The sequence below is a fragment of the Cebus imitator genome, unplaced genomic scaffold (genome assembly GCF_001604975.1).
Source record: "Cebus imitator isolate Cc_AM_T3 unplaced genomic scaffold, Cebus_imitator-1.0 Scaffold25, whole genome shotgun sequence".
Lineage (NCBI taxonomy): Eukaryota > Metazoa > Chordata > Mammalia > Primates > Cebidae > Cebus > Cebus imitator.
In genome coordinates, this window is record NW_016107340.1 from 942,681 (window position 1) to 968,169 (window position 25,489).

Below are 25,489 nucleotides of genomic sequence, written 5' to 3' on the forward strand. Positions count from 1 at the left end.
TTTTGAGATAGAGTCTTGCTCAGTCACCTAGGCTGGAGTGCAGTGGCACGATCTCGGAACTCTGTTAGGCCCTAACTGCAACTTCCACCTCCTGGGTTCAAGTGATTCTTCTGCCTCAGCCTCCTGAGTAGCTGGGATTACAGGTGCCCACCATCACGCCTGGCTAATTTTTGTATTTTTAGTAGAGACGAGGTTTCACCATGTTGTCCAGGCTGGTTCTCAAACTCCTGATGTCAGGTGATCTGCCTGCCTCAGCCTCCCAAAGTTCTGGGATTACAGGCATGAGACACCACCCAAATATCTGAACTAATAATGCACCTGGTTCCCTGTTATCAAAGCTGCTGGCCGAACTCTAGGCTTTAATTAATTACCCTACACATACGTAGGGTAGCTATTTGGCAATACATCCATTTTTTGGCTAACTGAAGCAGTCTAAAGATGTGATGATATTCCACAAAATACTAGGTTTGTAGGTCCCCCCCTATTTTTCCTACCCTACATGCCCTACAAAATTCCTGCCAATGAATTTCCTAGTGAGTATGTATGTTGTCATTTTGGGATGGTCCCATCAGAGGCCCATCTGGTGAACTCATCGAACCAGATGGTTTTGTTACTGGTGTCAACCTTGAGTTATGATTCAGAATGTTGGAGTATACACTCAGATTCAAAATCCCTGTAGGACAAAAGATCTGTGCCTTTGAGATGCAGGTGCATGGACTGGTCCACTTACTAGCTGTGTGATTTGACAAGTCACTTCACACTTAACCACTCTGTAGGCATGAGTTTCCTCATCTGCAAAAAAAAAAAAGGCAAACTAATAAAAGCCGACCCCTACCGAAGCAGTTGGCAGACAGAGAGCATCCAGATAGCCTCTCTTCTTTTCTTGGAACGCTAGAAGCTACAGGTTCTCGGAAGTCAAGCAGTCACATCTCTCATTTACAGATGAGGAAATCAAGGCCCCAAGAGGTGGTCTTTCAAGCAAACAGTGGCAGTGCCAGGCAGCTCTTGAGATGTGGGCTCTGGTACTTTATTCAACAGTGTTTTTTTTCACATGAGCCAGCCCATGAGAGATTCTGAGAGCAGGTGGGGACAGTGAAAAGGCAGTCCCCATAATTTCTAGGAGCCTCAAACTGTAGGCCAAAGGGCTAGGAAAACAGACCAACCTTGTTTTAAGTTTGATACAGGCCTTACCACTGACTGTTGTTCCTCATCCCCTATAGCTAACACATCTTGGTTGGTTGCTGGGCTTATGTATACATTCAAGTTTGGTTTATCCAGACTAACTGGCTGAGCTGCCCTGCCAATAGTTTTGATTATTGATCAACCAAAGGTGAGGCATGCACACTCCAGCTTTATACAACTCACACACATACACACACAAAAGCATCCCCAAGATCACATTCTAAGCTTGGTTCCTGGTCTGTAGGAGAATGGTTGACCCTTTTACATTTCAGCTTGCAAAGTAATGGCTTTGCCCAAGTGTATTCTTATAGAGACTCAGAAAATCACTGACATGTACAGAAAGGCTGAGAACCCCCGATTCCCAGAACTACTCTTCAAGATTGATTTCACTAGCCTGTCACACGTTAGGAAAGAACATATGCTTTCATAGGAACCAGAGTTCTAGATCCTGAAAGTGAAACTTCATGCTCCATATAGCATAACTGTTTCCTTCCCCTTCTCTTGGGAATAGCATGATTCTATTATGAGGTTGCATTTTAAAAACAAATTATGGATTACTGACTAATACCAAATGCTCATTTGTGAACTATAACTCACCTAAAGCCATTTCTTCTATTAGCCACTGCAGGTTTAAGGGAAAGTAATGGGGTGAGAAAATGACTCCCCAGAAATCCTGTGGGGCATCCCCCACCCCTACAATATATCTCAGACATCAAATAGCCACTCTATGTTAACTACCACCAAACCTTTTCTAACCACTAGTTTGTTACCTTTTTCACAAACCTGAGACAACTATGCAAATACTTTAAACTCTGAGAAACTGGGCTGAGTGAATTAGTAAGCATTATATGAGGAGAGGTTGAAAGCAATTTATTAAGGTTGCCTGAAACACCATAGTCCAAACACTGATTCAAACCCTTATTTAAATATGCTATTTTAAACTTGATTTGCGGCAAGGCAGCAGACCAAATTATATCACTCATTTTACTGACCTGAGTCCCAAATTCTCTGGTGGATTATTTTTAATTTAAAAATGAGCTCTTGTCCTATAAATAAGCAGCACCAAGGAGAAATGCAAGACAGCCTAAATGGCCCAAGAGGCAGAGCAAGTAACTTGTACAAAAAAACTGGAAAGTATTAATGACATTATTTCCACTTCTAATTTCAGAAAATGAACTTTCCAGATTTTAATGAAGTAATGTAGACAAGTAGGTCTGTGAAATTGCTCCTGAAGGTTTCCACATAATAGCTGCAGATAAACAAATGTTATAACATGACCACACAATGCAATACCATGCAGCCATTTAAAATACAATGAAGTTGACTGGGTTTCAGACAGAGAGAAATATGTGTGATAATATGAATTTAAAAACAGCAAGTTGCAGATGCCATTTCTGGAGAAAAACTTGTATCTCTGTGTGGGTATTAAAAAAACCTCCCTGACATACACTGACATCTATGATTCTATATTTAGCTGCGAGGGTGTATGTGTATATATATAGTTTTAAAAGATACACATTAAACCTAGCAATGGTGGGACAGGACAGGAGAGGTCCTGCCCTTTCATTTTACTTCTTGTCTTAGTGGTTTGCATTTTTCGCAAGGGCACTGAAAACTTTTTACATTAAATAAAAAATGAAGTGATGAGCTTTAAACAGCTCTAACAACTGCTCTTGAATGCGCTTGTTAATTTCTTGATTGACTGTTTTCACCCCACTTAATACAAAAACGCAGCCACAACTCCTCAATCCTTCCCAGTCCTTGGAAGGCTAGGAGAGAAAAAGGCGTGGCTTGCAGGGTTTTCTTGTAGCTGGAGGAAAACAGGCTGTAGGGGTCCTTTTTTTAGCTACACTCTGGAGAGCTCCCACGTGTCAGGGGTGCGCAGAAGAGAGGTGCGGGGTGCAGGACTCCAGTATCAATTCAGCCACGCCAAAGGCTGGTAAAGGGTGCGTTTAGCTTGCCCGTTTCCTCCCTCCTCAATCCCCACAGTCAGTTTCTCGGTCCAAGTTTTACTGGTGTGGCCCATCCCTACCAAACGTACCCGAATACACATCTGCAGAGGACTCGGGCATTGGGGCGGGTGAGCTAAAATGTTCTAATGACCAGCGAATGCCGATTAATCTGGGGTCAGTAATCGGTAAATGTCAACCCAGAGCTACTCCTTTCAAAGTGAGCTTGAGGGAGGGTGGACGAAGTGTAAACAACATTTTTTTTTTTTTATTTTTTTTTTTAGGAGAGATGCTGACCGCCTCTCTGGGCCTGAGAGTGGGCTGGAGAATACCGGAGTCCCTGAGGTCACCGGCGGAGGTGCGTGGGCTGTCCCTGGACTTACCTTACAGGGAAACAGGACTGCTGAGGCCACCTTCTCCATAGCCAGGTTCCTGATGCTGGGCGTCAGGGCGCCCCTGCACGTCGGGCAGCAGCTCAACTTCTGGCGGCATTGGTTACACACCAGGTGCCCAGCCTGGCACTGCAGGATAGGAGGCAGGACATAGTCAAAGCAGACCGGACACTCGAAGAGCGAGGTCAGCTCGTGGTGCTGCGGGGACACCGGGCCGGCCCCGCCGCCACCGCCGGGGCCCGAGATCACCGCCGCCGCGGCGGGCACCGCGGACGAGCCGGGGCCCGCAGCCGAGATGGTGGCGGCGGCCGGGGGCGCAGCCGGGGATGGAGTGTGCTGGGGCTGCGGCGGCGGCTGCTTGCTGCACGGTTTATTAGCGCTGGGGCCGGTGGAGGACGGGCGGCTCATCGCGCTCCGAACCAACCATGGAACTGCGGGCGCCTGCCTGCCGCGGGGCCGCCCAGGTCAAGGCGGTGCGCGCCCCGCGGGCAGAGAGCTCTGAGGCAACGCCACGGCGCCCAGCCCAAGTCCGCGCGGCGGAGACGCTTGGCGCGCGGGAGGCGGAGGGTTGGACCGCGCCGATGCCCTCCGCAGCCCCCGGAGTTCCGAACACGCCTCCGCGTCGGACCCCTCGTGGTGCCCTCCTCCCGGCGCGGCGTCTCGGGCCCCGAACCCAAGCGGTGCGCAAAGATCCCTGGCCCACCCGCTTCTGGAGCGGCCGCTGACGCAAGCCCCGGGGGCGCGCGCGGACGTGACGCCTGGACACGTGTGCGGCCGCCCAGGCGCGCGGGGACTGGCAGAGCCACCCTGCGCCGGGGCGCTGGCTCCGCCCGGCTCCAGCTGGCAGCGCAGGGGGCCGCCTAGCGCCGGCGCTTCCTGCTCAGGCTGCGGGCCGGGCCTGCGCCAGTGAGCATGCCTAGATTGCCGCAGCCTCGCGGGGTTGTGTTTTCCAGATTGGGGAGGGGGCCACCCTCGGGAAGGCGTCGCCGAAGTCCTTTGGCCACACCCCGGGGTGCCTGGCCGACGCGTCCCTCCGATCAGACTGGAAGGGCAACTTCTGGCAGGGCGTGAGCGTGGATGGTGGGTGGGACCGGACGCGGGCGGGCAGGGGCGGGGCGCGGGCGCCCCTGCACTGGTCGGAAAAAACCGAGAGGTGTCTCTTGGGGTTGATTCATCAGCGCGCAACAGAGGAGGGCGACGCTGCTTCCAGGATTCTGTGTTCGGAGTCAGGACGAGAAGCGTTGGGCGGGAGCGGGCAAGGGGCTCGAGTTGGGTCTGCAGTGGGCATAGGACCTAGTTTTGTACACTTAACGGTGGGTTTGAGTAAAGGGGGGGCGGTGGGAAGGAAGTAAGTTCCCTTTATTCCTTTCCCAACGGACCTGAAGGAGGCTTCATTGAATTGAGCGCCCCTGGCTTGTATAGCAGGAGGAGGAGGCATTTCATGGACAGCGTTGGCTGAGAGTTCGAGATCATCTAGGAATGCCAGAAACGTGGGTTGGGTCGTGAGGTCTCTGAAGACAGTGGGTGAGCCTCCAGTATAAGGCGCTGCGTCCTCTTGGTAGAGAGCCGGCAGAAGTCCTAGTCTTTGTTGGGCGGCGTAGGCCAGCCTGCGGGCCCATCAGAAGCGCTAGCGAGGGCAGGGTAGCCCGGAGTGAACCGCATGTTCAAGTGTTAACTGTGTACTCCGAGTTAAATTGTTTTTCTGCAAACTTTGCTTGAGCCGGTGACTCTGGAATTGGGGAAAGGGTTACCCTAGGTGGCGGATATTTGTAGGAGATACAGAGGTAAGGACCAACTGTTAGGACTGAGTGAAAAATGGTTTCCTCCAACTGCAAAAGTGGAATAAAAATACCTATCTTATGGGGGAGCAGTGAGGAGTAAATGAGTTTGATATATGTCAAACTCTTAAAACAACGCAGAGATTCCATCTCAAACAAAAAACTTTGCCCATCATAAGCACTGTTTAAACGTTAGTTGTTATCTTTTAAAACTATTATTGGATGCTTAATATGAATGAATAAAATTTGTCAAAGAAATATGGCGTTAGAGCCCAGAAGAAATAAAATTTAATCCTAACAAAGGGCTTCCATAGAAAGACTAAATGCATAGAATTGATGGAATTTGATATAAATCTTGGAAAACCTTACTAGGTATAGATATTCAATCATTCAGTAAATGTGTCTGGAGCATTTATCATGTGCCCGCTACTGTTGGAGCTCTGAGAATGGTTCTTAGGCAGTTTACATTCTACTAAGAGAGCAAGGCCCAATAACCCTGGGAGAGGAAGGATTTCAGGGACCGCGAGGTGGGAAGGCATTATAGCAGGAGCTGAAAAGTACAGAGTGAGAGGAGGTATTCTGGGATTGCACTGGGACTTGGAGGGGACATAATGGGAGTGTAAGGGTGTGAGGTTAGCACAAGGGGAGCCTCAACTGGCTTAATAAGACATTTACCTCAATGATAGGGGTCAACCACTGTAGGGTTTTGCTTTTTTTAAAAAACACATGAGTAACAACACTAGGTTTTGTAGGCTTTTGAGAGCTCATGGCTGAACCTGAGTTTTTGGATAGGTGGAGAGCATAAAATAATAACTAATATTTATTGAGTGCCCACTGTATGTTGGGCATGGATAGTTTTAAGTATTTCTCATAACTCTTTATGATGAATACTACTGTTATCCCCATTTTACAGTTGAGGAAAGTGAGACACAGATTACTTTGCTCAAGATCTCACGGCTGAGAATATGGGAACCCGCTTGGAGCCCTTCTTCTGAATTATGCCTGACTCCTACTTATAGTCTGGCCCAGCTACTCAGGAGGCTGAGGCAGGAGAATTGCCTGAACCCAGGAGGCGGAGGTTGCGGTGAGCCGAGATTGCGCCATTGCACTCCAGCCTGGGCAACAAGAGCGAAACTCCGACTCAANAAAAAAAAAAAAAAAAAAAAAAAAAAAAAAAAAAAAAAAAAAAAAAAAAAAAAAAAGAGTTAAGATTAGCACACTCAACAGAGATAGAAAACAGTTGTTCAGCCTATAATAAAGTGCTGAATTTTGTGGGCAAACTTTTCATAAACTCTTCCTTAGCTGGTCTTGAGAGAAAAATCATATTCTATTTTTTTCATTTTCACCTTTTTATGACGCAAAACGTAAGTGATGACACAAAAATCACCCACAGTTTTACTGTTACTGGAGAAAATGTAATAGTTTTCATTCTTAGTTTAAAATCAAAGCATTTGGAATTTATCACTGGAACGTATTTTCTTTCCTTCCACTTCCGGCCTCTCTGTGTGATGACCCTCATTCCCAGCACTTCTTACTAGCACTCATTGGGACACTGGAGTCCTCACGCTTGCCCCATTGACATGAGCTTTCAGTGTTCCAGTTAGGCCCCAGTCATTTAGAAAGCAGTTTGGTTTGGGAGGTGTTGAAATAAAGAACAGGAAAAGCAATTCTCTGCAGAGGAATTTGGTTTCTTTTTCTAAAAATACAACAAACCCATCCACTCTTACCGTGGCAGATGCCTCCCCTGTTATAGAGAAATGACTTCTTTCTTCCTCCTTCACATCATTGCGCACCTGATTAAGTCAATCAGGTAATTAAAAAACAAAAGCAAAACAAAAAAACTGGGCAGTTGCTGAAGGTAGGGGAGGAGAGTGGACAGGTCTGCTACGTGAGCCACATCAGTGACCAGGCTGGTCTTTCCAGTCCGCCTTTCTTCCTCCTTCCTTGTGGTTTTTGAAACAAAGAAAGGTGACCTTTGCACTATGAGCTAGAGCCTCTTGTTTCAGAGGGCAATCAGCTCAGAGGTCGCACTTAGCGTGCACTCAAAATGTGTGCTGAGTTGAGTTTTTGCGAGGTTTATTTACCCTTGGGAGTGTTGCTCCTGTTTCTGGGCCTGTTTAGTGAATGACTGTGTCCTGGGGGAGCAGGGTTCAGCCTTTTGTTACCTCCTGATTCATGACTCATTTACCACATCTGCTGTATGAGAGGTTGGCCTCATTTGCCCACCCACTGAATCCCAGATTGTATATGTCAAGCAGGACACCTCTCCTTAACCCATCTGCTCGGCGCTAAGCTTGAAAGACTGGGGGTATACTGAATAGCTTTTTCTTTCCCTAAAATAGCAGGGTAAGTCTTAAAAAAAAAAAAAAAACACCTCACAGGTGAGTTCCTAATCTTACTAAACTGCTGAGCACAATGAGAAATGCTCCAGCTAGGCAGACAAGCTCTTGCCCTTTTTTCTGTAACTTACAAATTGTGTGGTTTTGCAAATCAGGCAACTTCTGCAATCAGGCAAATGGGGTGCATTTGCAGAGCAAATTGTGGTTGGCTATTTAGAGATGACTCAAGTATGCACTGAAGCTTGCTGCGTGGAAACTCCTCACCAGGGGAAGCTTGTGGGAAATCTGGAGGTGACGTAAGGCCCCCTGGTAATTATAGTAGAACTTTTAACTTCATCTGTTTCTGGGGTAATTTCCAAATGCTCAAACTTCTTTTGAATAATTGTGGGTCACTTAATTCAAGTTTTTTTTTTTTTAAGACAGGGTCTCACTCTGTTGTCTAGGATTAGTGCAGTGGCTGGATCATGGCTGACTACAGCCTCGACCTCCCAGGCTCAAAGGATCCTCCTGAGTAGCTGGGACTATAGGCATGTGCTACCATGCCTTGCTACTTTTTTATTTTTTGTAGAGAAGGGGCCTCACCGTTGCCCAGGCTGGCCTCAAACTCCTATATTCAAGCACTCCCAATTCAAGCATATCTTAAACAAGCATCGTGGACTTAGTCCTGTGTACTAAGAATAGGTCTATGTATTTGCATTATTTTTGTATCCACACTAGTTTTCTCTCTTGCTCACCCTGTACCAGGGAATGTTCTAAGCATCTTAGATTCTCACAATGTCTTTTATAGGGTTGATGTTTATAGATGACAAAACGGAGTTACAGAGAGGCCAAGTGAGTTGTAGGAAGTAGTCATTAAGAAGGCTCCCAGGGATCCCTCCTCCTGGTGTCGCCCAATGTGTAATGTAACACCTTCCCTGTGAATGAGGGCTGATCTTGCTTTAAATGAACAGAATATGGTTAAAGTGATAGAATGTCACTTCCGAGATTAGGTTAAAAAAGACTGTGAATGCTGTCTTACTGTCCCTCCGTTCCTCTTGCTTGCTGTCTTAGCTTGAGCTGCTATAACAAAATATCATAAACTAGGTGACTTAAATAACAAATATTTATTTCTTACAGTTGTGGAGGGTGGGAAGACCAAGGTCAAGGTACCACAGGTGTCTAGCAATGGCCTGCTTCCTGGTTCATAGATAACAGCCTTCTCACTGAGTCCTCACACAGCAGAGACAGGAAGAAAGTTCTCTAAGGATTCTTCTAAGGATACCAATCTTCTTTGTGAGGGCTCCACCCTCGTAACCTCCTCTAATCTTAATTACCTCCCAAAGACCCCACCTGCTGACACCATTACATTAGGGAGTACAGTTTCAATATGTGAATTTTGAGGAGACACAAGTATTCAGTCTACAACCTTCTCTAAGCCCTCTCTGTGAATGAAGCCAGCTACCATGTTGGGAGTAGCTCTATGAAAAGGTCCACATGACAAGGAACTGATGTCTCTGGCCAACAGCCAGCGAGGACCCTGGGCTTGCCAATAGTGAGTGACTTTGGAAGTGGATTCTCCCAGCTGAGCCTTGTGATGATTGCAACGCTGGCTCACAAGTGATGCTTGTGACATCGTGACCTAGAGGACTCAGCTGAGCTGACACACAGAAACTGTAAGATAATGAATGTGTGCTGTTTTTATTTTTATCTTTATTTTTAGAGACAGGGTCTTGCTATGTTGCCCAGGCTGTAGTCCAGTGGCCATTCTCAGACACAGTCATGGCACACTGCAGCCTGGAACTCCCAGGCTCAAGTAATCCTCCTGCCTCAGCCTCCCAAGTTGCTGGGAATACAGGTATGTGCCACTGCACCTGGCTTCAGTGTTTGCTGTTTTAAGCCATGAAGTTCTGGGATCATCTGTTACACAGCAATGTACAACTAATACACCTGGCCCAGGTCAGAAGGCTTATATGTGAAATGATTTTTAATTATAATGCTATTTAAATATATGGAAACAAATACAGGAATATGATTTTTATTATCTACACCTATAGAAACAAAAACACTGAACAACAAAACCAGAATTCATGTTCTTTGTTATTTTTATTTAAATCCATATTTTTCAGATGATAATTTAATGTGATAGAAGATGTGCTAAAATGAAATCATCATTTAGTTTGGAAACAATCTCAGTGTCCATCAATAAGAAAAAGAACTGTGAAAAACCATCCCATAAAACCCTCTACAATTTAGAAAAGGCCTCCAAGACAAATTATTACATGAAAAAAGCCACTGTGGCCGGGCATGGTGGCTCATGTCTGTAATCCCAGCACTTTGGGAAGCCGAGGCTGGCAGATTGCCTGAGGTCAGGAGTTTGAGATCAACCTAGCCAACATAGTGAAACCCTGTCTCTACTAAAAATACAAAAATTAGCTGGGTGTGGTGGTGTGCACCTATTGTCCCAGCTACTCGGGAAGCTGAGGCAGGGAGAATTGCTTGAATCCGGGAGGTGGAGGTTGCAGTGAGCAGAAATTGTGCCGTTGCACTCCAGCCTGGGCAACAGAGTGAGACTCTATCTAAAAAAACAACAAACAAAAAAAACACACTTCAGCCAAAAACTCCAAAATGATTCCATTTCTGTAAAAAATACCATGTGAGGCAAAATGACTGTATGCTTACAAGAGCATAGAAAGGTCTGGAAGAAGACACTGAACTGATAGCAGCAGCTGCTCCGGGGAGGGAAATGTGAATGGATATGGAGTATGGAAAGCATACATACTTTCTATATTTCTGGAGTTTATTTTTACATACTTTCTATATTTCTGGAGTTTATTTCTTTTTCTCTTGTTCTTTTTTGTTTGTACAATGAGAATTTATTCATGTGTTTCTTGTATTATTTTTTAAAACAATGTGTTGTTCTTGCCTTTCTGGGGGTTATTTTAGTGAAAGATTTATTTAGCTGCAGGGTTGGTGCCAAAATGGGTGATATATAAAGACTAGCCAGCCAGAAAAGGGCATTACACTGCTGTGGAAAGGACCTGGGAGCTTCGGTCAGGTCTGTGGGTCTGAGAGGTGACTTGTTGAAATTAGTATTGTAAAAAGAGTAACCCAATGTGTGTGAGTAGAACTTGGAACCCCGGAAAAAAAGAAATAGATGGGTTGGAGGATCTGATGCTCCAATGGAGGCTTTCTGGGTCAAGTAGAGTTGAAGGCTATGAGCCAGGTTGTGGCCACTGGTCAGCTGGCCAAGAGCAAAGATTTATTCTGTCAATACTGTCACATTTGGAGACCACGGATAACATCAAGCCCCGGCCTGACTTTCTGGAGAGATAGTAGTCCAGTAGGGGAATAACATTAATTATAAAACCCTTACAACAGTGCTCACTGGATATCGGACACTCTTTCAAGCACATTGCATTTAATCCTTATTAGAACCTTGTAAGGCTTGTGCTCTAGGAATCCCCTTTTATAGATGAACAAACCTCCAAGAGGAAGTTTAATCCCTTGTCCTAGGTCATATGCTGTCGTTGTACCTGAGCGAGTCAAGGAATGTGCCACACTTTGAGATTGAATTATGAGTTCTTTATTGAGCCGGCGATCGAGAGTGGCTAACGCCCAAAATTTTTTTGGCCCCAAAGAAAAAGGTGGTTTTTTATACACTAGTTTTAACAGGGAGGGGAACTAGCCGAAGTGAAGTTTTTACAAAAGCAGAGTGAGCAAAAAGTTAAAAGATAAACTGATACATAAGAAATAAAGCAGTGGCAGGTGTGAGGGGTAAAGCTGTCATGAGACACACACAACTTATACATAAGGCGGGCTTTGGGCGCTCCCTGAACCTCCATTTCCAGGCTCTGCTGACACCACTTCACTCGGCCTCTTATCAACAAACTAATTCCTGGGTGCCCAGTGTCAGCCTGACCCAGCTTTTAGTCTGGGAAAGGGAGAGTTAGTTTTAGCTGGCAGAAAGCAGGTTATCACACTGGTGAGTGGCAGAACCATGAATTGGATCCAGGCTGTTTTAACTCCAGTGATCGTGCTCTTAACCAATTGGTGGTCCCGCCAGACATCATTTTGAAAATCTAATACAGTGTGATAAACGCCACAATAGAGTTGGGAAAAGAGAGGAGGGTGAAGTTTAGCACTTCCTGGGCAAGTGTGAGGAAGACATCAAGAAAAAGCAAGAGTAGGAAGGTGACAACCAAAAGAGGGGGTGAAGACTGCAGTGCAGAGACGGGGGAGCATATACGCGAAGGTACAGAGCTCCTGAAACTTTCGTACCTTGGGGAGCCTTCTGTCCTCTCTCCTTTAGGAACCGTCCTTAAATCCCCACTGGCCTCCTTTCTGAACCCGCTATGGAGGCAGAGTTGCATACACAACATTTCTCCCAGGGCTGTTTGTTCTTAGATCTCGATCCCTTAGTGAGAAGTGAAGAAAGGCAGAGGGGAGAGAGTCCGGAATAATCTCTCTATTCTCCGTCCCCACATCTCTAGGTCTGACTTAAGATTCCTCCAGAGAGCCTCATCCATACCAGCCCAACCCAACACAGAGTGTGGATCACTGAGAAACAGCAAAATTGCCATAACCTTGAGGCCTCAAATAATACATTCCTTTCCTTTGACATTAATTTTGTCAGATTAAAAATCCAATAACCGACTGTCATTGAGTCCAAGAAAAGAGATGGTAATAAAAGGGAGAATCTGACTCCATAATGGAAAGCAGGTGATTTTTAAAATTGGTTCCTCCAGCTGTCTGTGCTATAGAAATTCTAAAAAAAAAAGTAGAAAAGCCACTCCTTCCCCTTCTGTCTTCTCCGACTTGGTGAGTGGCCCTGTTATTGCCCCATTTGCCTGGCTTGGACTCCAGGAGATGTCGTTCTGTCCACCTCCCTCCAACTCAGCCTAATTCAGTGTATCCTGCACACCTGGCCCACCACGCCATCCCTGCTGCCCCTGCCTTCACCAAGGGCTTACACAAGTCACCTGGGAGCTCCGCCTTCCACCACCTCACCAGCCTTCCCTCCTCCAGCCCGTTTCACTGCCATCACAGCACAGACAAAAATAACTGTGGCAAATGAATAGCTGATCTACCGTGTAATGAGTGCCATAGCGTTGAGTAATAAGATGCAAACCATTTACCTTATTGGGGCATTCATCAAGTGTGAAAATGTTTACAGTATGCCCAGCCTTGGACTAGTTGCACTGTTTTCAGACTACTTCTGGGGGCTCATGGAAAACAAGGGTGGGTAGTGCCCACAGGTCTGAGACCCCTAGAATCAGAAGCTGCAAACCTCCAGGAAACAGGCAACTTGTTCTCTCCGATTACTTGTCATAGAGTCTATTTAACCCTTCCCCTTTCTGCAAACTAGCTCTTAACTGCTTTCCAGAGCACAAGGTCACAGGTAGCCAGCCTGCAGATTTTGAGTTTATCATCCTGTGTTTCAGCTGCCTCTCCTGAGGGGTGAGGCACTGCCAAATCTCAGATTTAAGCCCAAATCTCAGGAGAGAGACTCTGATTGGACAGCTTAGGTCAGGTCACTATTCCCAATCCATTAAGCTAAGGCCACACAGACGGGCTCACTGACTGCAAACATGGTTGCCGCGTGTCCACCCTTGTGGGTGGGTGGGAGGAGTTCTGACAGGAGCAGTTTAGGACTGACCAGATACTACAAAAGTTGTCTGTTATGTGTGGTTGGTTGTTTTTTGAGACAGGGTCTCACTCAGTAGCCCAGGATGGAATGCAGTGGCATGATACATAGCTCACTGAACCTCGAACTCCTGGGCTTAAGCGATTCTCTTGCCTCTGCCTCTTGAGTAGCTGGTACCACAGGCACCCGTGCCACCACACTAGGCTATTTTTAAATTTTTTTGTAGGGACAAGGTCTGGCTATTTTGCCCACATTGGTATTGAACTCCTGGGTTCAAGTGATCCTTGTGCTTCAGCCTCCCAAAATCCTGGGATTACAGGCATGAGTCACCACACCCAGCCTATTATGTTTTAAGGAAAGACGTGACCTCTGGCTTCTCGGCACTTATGCCCCGTTGGAGAAATTAAATGGTAAGTCGGGGTTACTTCAAACGAATGCAAAATCTTTGATTTTTATGGAAAGAATTTGGAGTTTATGATGTACGTATTGATCTTGATTTTAAGGGATTATACAGCTTTGAGTTTTAGAGAGAATGCTTATTTCAAATGAGAGGAATAGAAGGATCATAGGTTCCTAAAAGGAATGCATGAGGGCAGTAGATGGTCCTCAAGATGGATTCCATTTTGAATGCTGAGAGGTGAGATTAGGTGGAAAAGTGGGAACATTCATCAAAAGGATTTGAACAACAAAGAAATAAGTTTAGACTTGACCCATTAACAACAGGGAATTCGGATGTCTAAAATGGAAACTGAGTGTGTTCGGGAGTCACACAGACTTGGTAATTATAATTATCATTTTTGAGACACGATCTTGCTTTATTTTTCAGGCTGGAGTGCAATGGCCCAATCAGGGTTCACTATTGCTTTGATATCCTGAGCTCAAGCGATCCTCCTGCTTCAGCATCCCAAGTGGCTGGGGCTGTAGGTACACACAACCCCACCTGGCTAATTTAGACTTGGGTTTGAGTCTGTCCCTTTCTGTCGTTTATGGGACTTGGGCAATTTTCTTAACTGCAGAATCTCAGTATCTTCATCTGGAAAATGGCAGTAATAGTACTGGTGGGTAATGGGCATCTGTGGCTTTGTCTGTCCAGCATCCATTCCCACTCTTTTTTTTTTTTTTTTGAGGCTCTGTCACCTAGGCTGGAGTGCAGTGGCATGATCTTGGCTCACCATAACCTTTGCCTTCCAGGTTCACATGATTCTCATGTCTCAGCCACCCAAGTAGCTGGGACTATAGGCGTATACCACCATTCCCGGCTAATTTTTGTGTTTTTGGTAGAGACGGGGCTTCACCATGTTGGAAGGCAGGTCTCGAACTCTTGGCCTTAAGTGAGCAGCCCACCTTGGCCTCCCAGAGTGCTGGGATTACAGGCATGAGCCGCCGTGCCTGGCCCATTTCCACTCTTGATAAACATTCCTTGGTATTACTTTGGGGAACTATATTGTGTGATTTGGGTAGGACTGACTTTGCCTCACAGCTAGAAAATGGACACATAACACTGGCCAGGGCCATCCATGCAGCACCTTCCTCAGGATCCTTTACCTTTGTCTGTTGGAAATTGTTGTATTTCATATACAGATCTATGACATATATGGTGTGAATGGTGCCTCTTTCCATGTAGTGCTTTGCATATTACACAACCTGTGCAACTGTACAAAGCTGCTCTGACCCTGGCTAACTAGAGCAGTCTACCCTTGTACACATATCAGGAAAGCAGAAGTGACCCAGGAGATAATTGCTTGCTAGAAAAGTGATGGATTTCCTAAGCTCAGTGTTCTTTGGTTGCAATGTAAATATAACTATGTGCAAAGCATCCATCTGAGCCATATTGTGCCACCCTGGAAGGACATGGTGTCACAGCATCCTTGGGCTGTCACTTTGCCAGCTGGAAACCTCTGTGCCTGGCAGCGCCTTCTGCCTGAGTATTGCTTGTGTCCTCTGGGCTCATTCCGCCCACTCAGCCTGGCAGGCTGTGCTCAGCTTGCGCTACCAGGCTGGATCCCATATCTGCCAAGGGCAAGCCAGGCACAGAGCAGTGATGGGTGTGTGGGTGAATGAGCGTGGGGTCAGGTTACTACGCACAGCTAGGCATGCTGGCTGCTGTGGTGGGGTGGGCACTTCCAGACACTGGCACGTGTGCCAGCTCCATGTGAGGCTGTGGCTGGACCAGATGTACTGCACACCTTTGGCTGCGGCACCTGCGTCTGGATAAGGGGAGCTTGGTGGTGCCCAGTAGCTTGGAGATGCCAGGAACCATAGAGCCCCAAAGAAGGTGTCCAAGCCCTGCTCAGGGATGCCCTAAATCTGGGCTCCACAAAGGGCTGCTGCTCTTTTCTCCTTCTCATTGCCCACAGTGTGGTGAGCAGGGGGTCGTGTTTTAGCCCTGTTTGTGTCACAGCACTTTCAGTCCTGCCATTCGGCAGGTCCTGAGTTCTTGTCCCATGTCCAGGAAGAATGAGATACTGGACAATTCAAGGGTGAGCAAGATGGAAAGGAGCAACAGAACAGCTTGGAGGAGACCTGCAGTGGGTAGCTCCCTTCCGCAGCTGGTAGTCCTGTTGTCTGTGTGAGTCTGGCTTTTTTATGAGGCCAGAAGGGAGGAAGTGCATGCTGATTTGTCCATGGGCTGCCATGGGCAGCCCAGAAAAACTACAAGTTCTCACTCTGGGCTTTGAACTCTACCTGGAACTGGCAGCCCAGCCCCTAGGCTTCAGGCTGTCCCTGGCTTAAAGATGGGGTTTCACCAGGGATCTGTCCCTTTCCTGCCCAGGAACCTGACTGTCTCCCGCCATCAACGTGTCATCCATGGCCCCCAGGATGTTTGTGCCAAGGGGCGTCTACAGGCCCACATGGAGCCACCCTCAGCACCTCTAGGTCTCCCTGAGCTTGTCAGTGCCCAAAGTTTCAGAGGGGGCTAAAGCGATGGGAGGAGAAGGAGGGATGCTGGCACGTCAGCGCTCCCTTCAGTGCATGCTCACCCAGGTGGGTCGAAATGGCATCTGGGCTCAGCTTCAACTTTGCTCTGAAATTGGAGCAGGTACCAGGAGTGGGGAAAGGCTAGGGAGCAGTAGCAAGCTTTTGCAAGCCAGCAGGGGCAGGGGGGCTTCCTGGACCCCCTAGAGTGCAGGGATGCCTGGGCCTGGAGCCGAGGCTAGGCAGCTGCAGCTGTGCCCAGGAATGTGGGGTTCCTGCCCTGCCAACTTAGTAGGGGATGGGGCTCCTTCTTGTTCCTGGCTCCTGATGGCCCTGCAGAGCACACAGCCTCAGCTGTGCCTCCCCTGCCACAAGCAGTGTCTTTCCGGGGGCCACTCTGGAGAGTCCAACGCTGCCATCAGTGGGTCCAAGGGAATCAATGTAAATACGTTGATGCTCATCATGTTGTGCCATCATTGTTGTACCATGAGTAACACAGTTCTTTGTATCTGATTCAGAAGTTGTGTGTCCTCTGGCAGCATCTATGGAATAGTTTCAGGCTGACTTATTAGCTCAAAAGACCAGACCTGACACTAATCCTCCCTCCATTTTGGTTTCTCAGGCCAGAAAGAATTGGGGTCTGTCACTTACAATAGAAAAGTTGTAACAAATTGTCTTCCTCATTAATTGAAATAATACTTGTGAAAACTTGTCATTCATACTGGATTCTCAAGTATGTGTGATCCTATAATAGATTGTTTTATTAAACAGCTTTATTCAGGTTTAATTGACATACAACAAGCCACGCATAAAGTGCAGTATGATAGGTTTTGAGATGTGTGTACACCAGTGAAACTTTACTATAAGAGGAAAAAACATAAAGATGGATTGTTTTTCCTCTTATCACGCTTATTTTTAAGCTTTTTATTACAGATATATTCAAACAAACACCATAGTAAGGAAAACAGTATCATGTACTTCGGGGTATCCATCACCTATCAGTTACTCACATTCCCCCATTTTTGTTTTATCTTTCTCCTATTTTTTTTGGCTGAAATATTTTAAAGCAAATTTCAGATATGCTTATTTTACTTATAAATATTTTAGCATATATCTTTAACAGATAAGGACTTTTTGCTTTAATATAACTACAACAGCAGTATTATCACATCCAACAATACAACAATATCTTTTTAAAATCATCTAAAAGACAGTCTCTGGTATTCGTTTTCTCCAACTGACTATAAAAATATCTTTTTACAGTTTGCGTTTTCAAATCAAGATTCAAACATATTTGGTTAATATGACCCTTAAGAATCTTTTGGCCAGGTGAGGTGGCTCATGCTTGTAATCCCAGCACTTTGAAAGGCTGAGGCAGGTGGATCACCTGAAGTCAGGAGTTTGAGACCAGCCTGACCAACAAGGTGAAACCCCATCTCTACTAAAAATGCAAAAGTTAGCTGGGCTTGGTGGCGGGTGCTTGTAATCCCAACTACTTGGGAGGCTGAGGCAGGAGGATCACTTGATCCTCAGTTGCACTGAGCCAAGATTGTGCCACTACAGAGTGAAACTGGATGGCAAGAGTGAAACTCTGTCTCAAAAAAGAAAAAAAAATGCTTTTAATCTATGAAAGTTTCTCCTTCCTTTTCTTCTTCCTTATCATTTATTTGTTGGAGAAACTAAGTCCTTCATGTAGAATTTCTCAAATTTTAGATTAAGCTAATTGTATCCTTTGATGGAGATAAGCGTTCTTCTCTCTCTCATATTTCCACTAAACTGGGAGTTAGGTATAGATCTGTACTGCTTGTATGGTAGCCCCTAGTCACATGTGGCTACTGAGCACTTCAAATGTGGTTAGTATGAATCGAAATGTGCTACAAGTGTAAAATATACAACCAGAATTCAGACTATGAAAAGAATAGAATTGTATTAATATTTTTATATTGATTACATATTAAAATATTTTGGATGTATTACCTAAAAATATATTTAAAAATTAATTTCACCTCTTCATTTTTACGTTTTAAATGTGGTTACTGAAAAATTTTTAATTACATATGTAGCTTATATTTGTGTTGGACAGTGCTGAAGTTTTCGTTAGATTCAGATTCCACTTTTTTCTTTTTTAACAAGGGTACTTTCATGGTGATGAGGTATACTTCTTCTTGCATCCCATCTGGGCATGCGTAACATCCAGTTATCCTACTAGTAGGGATGTTAAGATTGCTCCGTGGTGAGAAAGAGAAAAGCTGACCTAGAACTCACAGCTAAGACCTTAGTGTTCTCCTGTTGAACATCACCAAATTCACAGAATACCAGGACCAAACTGTGACTATGCAGCAAGATAAAACAAGACAACACCATAATCATATCTGAGCACATATACAAAAAAGTACGTTGTCCAAACCACAGAACAGCTCCCTTTCTTGGCTAATATAAATGGCAGCGGCTTCTTTACCATTTACATCTTTAACTTTACTTTGCTCTTTCTGCCTTTTTAGATGAGAATCACTAACATATCCAATAATGGAGTCACCCCTGCTTCCTGCAGCATCCAATTAAGAGCAAAGTTCTATTTCCTTAAAATTTTCCCCAAATCACTTCCACAAGCCCAGACCTTATGAGTCCTTGCTAACACCCTGTTGAGATGTCCCTGGCTCCCTTTGGCTTACATTTTCTCTTCTTGTAGTAAGCCAATGAACACAATGGAATTGACTAAAATGTGTTTGGGACATTGACCGTGGGGTCAGGTAGTGTGGGCCTCATCCTTCCATTCTAAAGTTTGTTGGATAAATTTTTAAGCACAGGTACAATTTTATGCAATTAAATGTTTGGGAATTACACAGTTAGTACTTATTTGTGACTGTTGTGATACTGGACATATCAGTTCAAACAATTATTGAAGCTGTTTTACAAACAGACCTCAGCCCATTTGTTTATTAGATTAGTTTGCTGGGAATACCGTAAAAAAGTACCACAAAGTGGGTGATGTAAACAGCAGTGCTACAGTTGTCTTGCAGTTCTGGATACTGGAAGTCCAGGTCATGGTGTTGGCAAAGGTTGGCTCCTTCTAAGGGCTGTGAGAGGGAATCTGTTCCCTGCCTCTCCCCTTGCTCCTGATGGTTTGCCAGCAATCTTTGTGTTCCTTGACTTGTAAACACATCAGCCCACCTCTGCCTTCATGTTCACCTGGTATTTTTCCTGTGTCACTGTCTCTAAAAACGACCTCATTTTAACTTGATTATCTCTGCAAAGATTTTGTTTCCAAATAGGATCACATTCTGAGGTACTGGGAGTTAGGACTTCAACATGCAAATTTTTCAGGGACACAATAATAATAGGAACTCATAATAGTAATTCACAATTATTAGAATCTTTCTGGTAGATGTCAATAGCCATCAATCTTAGAGGTAAGTGACAGTGAATGCTTCTTGACAATCTCACCACAAGTAGTTTATATTAAAAGTGAATTGTCAGCCAAATTCTACATACATATAGACATTTATTAAATAAGCATGTATTAAAAAGTTGGCTCAGGAACAGTTCATAAAACCTGTTCTATATTCTTGGGAAGTCCCAGACCTCTTTTCTTTAGGGGCTCTAACCATACCACATATAAAGGATTCATTGAGGCAGATACCCCAACTAGAGGCAAGATTCAGCTAACTCTATAGCTGTACTGGGCAACCAGAATCCTCTGAAATAGGACTGGACATAGAATCGTTTGTTATTCTAGCCCTGGGTGCCATTCTTACAGGCAAAGGTGAAGGACTCACCCTAATTGTGATAAGTTGGAGAGTATCTCTAAAAACATTTTATCTTGAACTGTACCAGTTTCACTAATGGCAATCCATTTATAGAATCCATTATGCTAATTAACAAGTCACTAATTTCACTTGTAAAACCCTATTCATAGCATTTATTATAATTAGCAGAGCCTCTGTTGTTGATTGAAGGTAGCTAAAGCCTTGTGATAGTCCTCTCTGGTGTGTGGCATTTTGATTAAATGCTAGCTGTGAATTCTTGATTAGGGCAACCAGCTGTCCCTAGAGTATAAAGACTAACAAACACATACATTTATGTCACACTATCTGAGCTAACGTATTTAAAAGTAAATTACAGACATAATAACCAGGCCACTTCATTTTCAGAGTATATTTGGGAGGATACATAATAAACAGATGCACATTGGAGTGTAAAGACCATGGAATGGGGTTAAATGTGCCCTTTCTCAGCTGTCTTTGTGACCTTGGGCAATCATTTAAGTTTTCTGGGTTTCAGTTTCTTCATCCATAAAATGAAAGGCTTAGATTAAATGATTCTTTAAGTTCCCTTTGGCACTTATGTTCCACAATTCAATTCTAAAAGCTAACGTATCCACATGTATAAAATAACATAATGCAGACTGAATACATGACCATTGAGAAGAAGTGGTATAAGGGTGAGATTGGATTAGTCAAGAAAGACTTTGGAAAAATGAGGCAAAACCAGTCATTAGTGAATTATTTCATTTGATAACATTTGTATGTTTTTATATATGTGTGTCTGTGTATTTATATGTGTGTTTGTGTGTGTGTATATATATATATATATATATTTTTCTTTCTTTTTGCCTATAAGCCCAAAACGCACATTTTGTGCAGATCAAAATGATCCTTGGTACTTTAAAGCTCAACCTTGGGATATTAGACATGATTTGAGGTGACTTTGTTAGCTTTTAGAATCTGTGATTGGTGAACAGACAGGACGTTGGTTTTGCTTGCTCGAAGTTGACAAGTGCTAGAGTGGCAGATTTCTGACTTGGCTTCAAGTTCCAAAAAGTCATGTGTGCTACCAGTTTAGTTCTGTGCCTCCTTCAGTGAGGCTTGTAATAAATGGCTATTTGTAAGACTAAAGCCTGAATAAAGATGTACATTCCTTTTTGTTCAGAAAGCAAAAGGGAAAAACATACTGATTTCAAATACCTTGATTAATGTAGTATTCAAATCCTAAATATTGCTGCAGGGGCACAATTCAGACAAACCCCACTGGAAAAGTTCCTGTACTTCATTTGACAGTATATGCTTCATAACAGTTCCCAGACATTCTGCACAGGGATGCTAAAAGATAACGTAATAGCTTCCTTTTGTCTAGGATGAAAACACATGCTGGACAGAGGCAGGAAGGGGACAAACTGAAATATCCATGAGGGCTAGGCAAGTAAAGTCAGGCATGAAACTGGCTGATGTGAGTCAGTAGGATGTGATAGGGCAAGCCTGGCCCCACTGAAGGGGGAAAGCTACCGCCCACCTTCTGTGGATGTGCCAATGGGAATTGTACATCCAAGACTGACAGATATTCCACCATTTACAGAGTTGCTAGAGAACCCAGTATTTTATCTTCCCCCAAAGCTGGAAATCCAGATTTTTGTGTGACAATTCTTGATAATTTAATGTTTTTAATGAATTGAAACTTTTTAAAAAGTTTTCTAGGCCAAAAAAAATCAACTTATACAATGTAGACATTTAGGCCATTGGTTTACGATGGAAAAAACAAGGACTTTAGACACACCTGAGAATAAAGTCATGTAAAATCACTTATTGGCTATGTAACATCGGGTAGTGTATTAGTCTGTTTTTACACTGCTAATGAAGACACATTCAAGACTGGGTAATTTAAAAAGGAAAGAGGTTTAGTTGACTCACAGTTCCACAGGGCTGGGGAGGCCTCAGAAAACTTACAATCATGGTGGAAGGGGAAGCAAACATATCCTTCTTCACATGGCGGCAGCAACGAGAAGTGCAGAGTGAAGCCGGGGGAAAGACCCTTATAAAACCATCGGATCTCATGAGAACTCACTCATTATCATGAGAACAGCATGGAGGTAACTACCCCCATGATTCAGTTACCTCCCACTGGATCCCTCCCACGACACGTGGGGATTATGGGAACTACAGTTAAAGATGAGATTTGGGTGGAGAAACAGCCAAACCATAGCAGGTAGGCATTTAAGATGTCTGAACCTTATTTTTCTTACAAGTGAAAAATTAGGTTAACCCATGTGGTGGGGCTACTATGAACATTGAATGAGGGAAAGTGTTGACAAGGCACACAAATACACGTGGAGTTTAGTTGAATAAATGCAGTATTGTGTTTGTTCTTTCCAGATACCTTTTAGACCAGTGTTTACAAACTGGGTGCCCACGGGTCAAATCCAGCCCACAATTCCTTTTTATTGGCAGCTTCCAACTGTCTGAGGAGTGGAGTATTGGCCTCCTCCCTTAAAATAAGGCATGAGCTCTTCAGTTTGGTCACTGATCCCACCAGTCTGCCATTTTTATTTTGCTACGTGCCTGATCCTTTACCTATCTGTTTGTGACCCCAGCATGTAGGCTCGTGGCCTTGAACTTCATATAGCATATTTCCAATCTCTGTTCAGTGATAAGAAGCTTAATAATGCTGACCGTGGAGGGTCATCAGAGACATTACATACACAAAGACTGGCTGGCTCAATCAGAATAATAGTTTAATGGGAGTGTCACATCTCAGGCTTCTCTGGCTGGTGCTTTCCATGATGCTTAAATAACCTAGTGGATTTATTTGGCCTCAGTCTTCCCTGTCATCAATGCATAAATTCTCATTTTCCCGGCATACCCTGTGCTAAAAGCATGATATGAAAGTCCAGCAAACCATGTTTCCTCTATCAAATAATAATTATTCTTTTCTTTTTTCTTTTCTTTTTTTTTTTTTTTTTTTTTTTTTTTTTTTTTTTTTTTTTTTTTTTTTTTTTTTTTTTTTTTTTGAGACAGAGTCTCATTATCTTGCCCCGGCTAGTTTTGAACTCACGCAGTTCTGCTAATGCCTCCCAAAGTGTTGGAATTACAGACATGAGCCACTGCACCCGGCCTATCAAATAATTAAAAAGTTATATCTCAGATCTCAGAAATAACATGGATTCCTCAGAAAATGACTGTGGAAAGGCTTCCCACTGTGGCCTGATGATAGGCAGTATGGAAATGAATGCAGACGCAGTGAAAACATGCGCATACCCTAGATCCTAGATCCTGAGACTCGAGGAAATATAATGGGTACCTGGTGGATCTTAACATTTTCAAGCCTGAAAAATTGTCATTTGGGGAATTGTAAGCAGTTTGTGCCTTCTAGGATAGAACATGCAACTTGTCTTTGGGGCTATATCAATTAGAGTCATTTGGTGCAAGCAACAGAAACAGATTTTGGCTGATGTTAGCAAAAGGGATTTTATTGGGTGGATATGGGATGTCTCAACAGTAATAAAAGTGAATGAACTATGGTCTATGACAGAACTAGGAATTAGATGGCAAGAGCTACCAGACAGCCTCTTGGGGCTGCTTTTAGAATGAATGATCATTCGTTTTCAGCCTCCAAGTCGCATAGCTCAAGATTCAGATTAGAGGAAAGATGGTCTGATTTTTCATCTTGGGTCTCTTGTTCAGAGGAAAGATGGTCTGATTTTTCAGCTTGGCTCTTTTGTTCACACAGGGGAGGAAGTGTACTTTGCTCAGCGGTTTCACCGTAGCTACCTAGCATGGGGCTGGATGGTCAAAATTGAATTCTGATGCTGGTTCCAGAAGATGGAGACAGTGCCAAGAAGGCAACTGCCCCAGGGCAGACCTTCGTTGCTCCAGGAGGGACTACTTCCCTAGACCTATTGGTTAGGCAACTCTAAGGCAAGTATCTACTATTTTGGGGGACAAGATTGACTTATACCTGTGTCAGATTCCCAGAGAAGAGCATCCAATTGCTAAGAGTGGATCAGGCATCCCCTCCTGGCCCAGGGTGACTGCTTTAAGCAGCTTTAAACTTCGTAATTTAAGAAACTATTAGCAACGTATTGTAAATGATAATAAACTGAGAGGATTTTCAGTACTGATAGGAACCCTAATTTACTTTTCTAGAGGGGAGGGAAAAGGAATTCTGATTGTTGAGATTGCGAAAGAGAGCGGGGCATGCATGGTTTAGCTTCCTCTTCTCTTTGGAAGCCAATTGAGAGGCAGGAAGTTGAAGTGAATCTTACAAAGTTTCTTAAAATGTTCTTAAAAGTACTGAGACCACTGGGAGAGGTCCCCAAGACCCTTTCACCTCCTTTCAGCAAGTTCAAAATAATATTTATAATAATGCTAAGATGTTAAATTTGCCTGTTTCATTGTGTTGATGGTACAAAAACAAAGGTGAGTAAAACTGCTTGTGCCTTGCTGTGAACCAAGGCACAGCGAACTGGACTAGTTACTGTTTTCTTAACCGCCATATACTCAGGAAAAAAAGCAAAACACCAGAGTTTTATTGAGGAATATCCTTGATGAACACTGTTAATTTTATTCCACTGCTGAATGTCTTTCTTCTGCATCATAGAACACAGCAATTGTTCAGAGGAAAAATGCACTAGTGCTGTTGTGTGACTTGGGAGCTGAACTAGATTTTCCCTTTAGGCACCATTTTACTTGAAAGAATGATTGACCAACAAACCATGATTATTCAAATTTGGGCATTTGCCTGACTTTTTCTTTAACAAAGTGACTGTCACTTCAAGGTAAACAACTGACAGTATCTGTTGCTAAAAATAAAATTTGTGCTTACAAGGAAATATTCCAATTTTACAAAACTTATATCCACCACCGTAGGCTTGACAGCTTTCCAATACTTAAAGATGTTCCTGAGGATATTGGTGGTGATATTAATGAATGCAGTTTTTGCATACTCTATAATGAAAATGAAATATGGTAACATTTGGAAGATCTGCTTGTGTCAGTGAACCAAAACTTTCCAGATGTTCAATGCCTAATATTACAAAGAGCTGTTTAAACTGCAAGATAGATTAGAGGATTTAAATGTAACCATTGATATAGTTTCATATCAATATTACAATTAACCTTTAAGAAACTATCACTTGTTGAGTTTTGATGTGTATCAAACCATAATATCCATAATTATCTGAAAGTTTTAAAATATTTCTCCCTTTTCCAACTGTATATTTGTGTGAGGCTGGATTTGCTTCATATACTTCAATTAAAACAATATTTTAAAAAACAAAGTGAATGTGGAAGCAGCTATGAAAACCTGTCTTTGATTAAGCCAGACATTAAAGTTGTAAAAATATAAGACAACTGTGCTCTTTTTTTTAATTTTGGAAAATATATTTGTTTTTTGTTTTTTTTTTTTTGAGATGGAGTTTTGCTCTTGTTACCCAGGCTGGAGTGCAATGGCGCGATCTCGGCTCACCGCAACCTCCGCCTCCTGGGTTCAGGCAATTCTCCTGCCTCAGCCTCCTGAGTAGCTGGGATTACAGGCACGC

The 25,489-nt window shown here is 43.9% G+C and overlaps 1 protein-coding gene and 1 long non-coding RNA gene across 2 annotated transcripts in view; one reads left to right on the forward strand and one right to left on the reverse strand.

The window, feature by feature from the left end:
• SIAH2 (siah E3 ubiquitin protein ligase 2) overlaps nt 1-4,631 on the reverse strand; it is a 21,446-nt gene extending 16,815 nt beyond the window's left edge. Inside the window, exon 1 of the mRNA XM_017522836.2 lies at nt 3,515-4,631. Coding sequence (XP_017378325.1) covers nt 3,515-3,931 — 417 coding nt within the window. The 5' untranslated portion in view covers nt 3,932-4,631. The remainder of the gene's footprint in view (nt 1-3,514) is intronic.
• LOC108300176 overlaps nt 1-24,918 on the forward strand; it is a 75,252-nt gene extending 50,334 nt beyond the window's left edge. The window contains exons 3-4 of the long non-coding RNA XR_001823286.2: nt 3,416-3,489; nt 23,680-24,918. This is a non-coding gene — a long non-coding RNA (uncharacterized LOC108300176). The remainder of the gene's footprint in view (nt 1-3,415; nt 3,490-23,679) is intronic.
• The last annotated feature ends 571 nt before the right edge of the window (nt 24,919-25,489 follow it).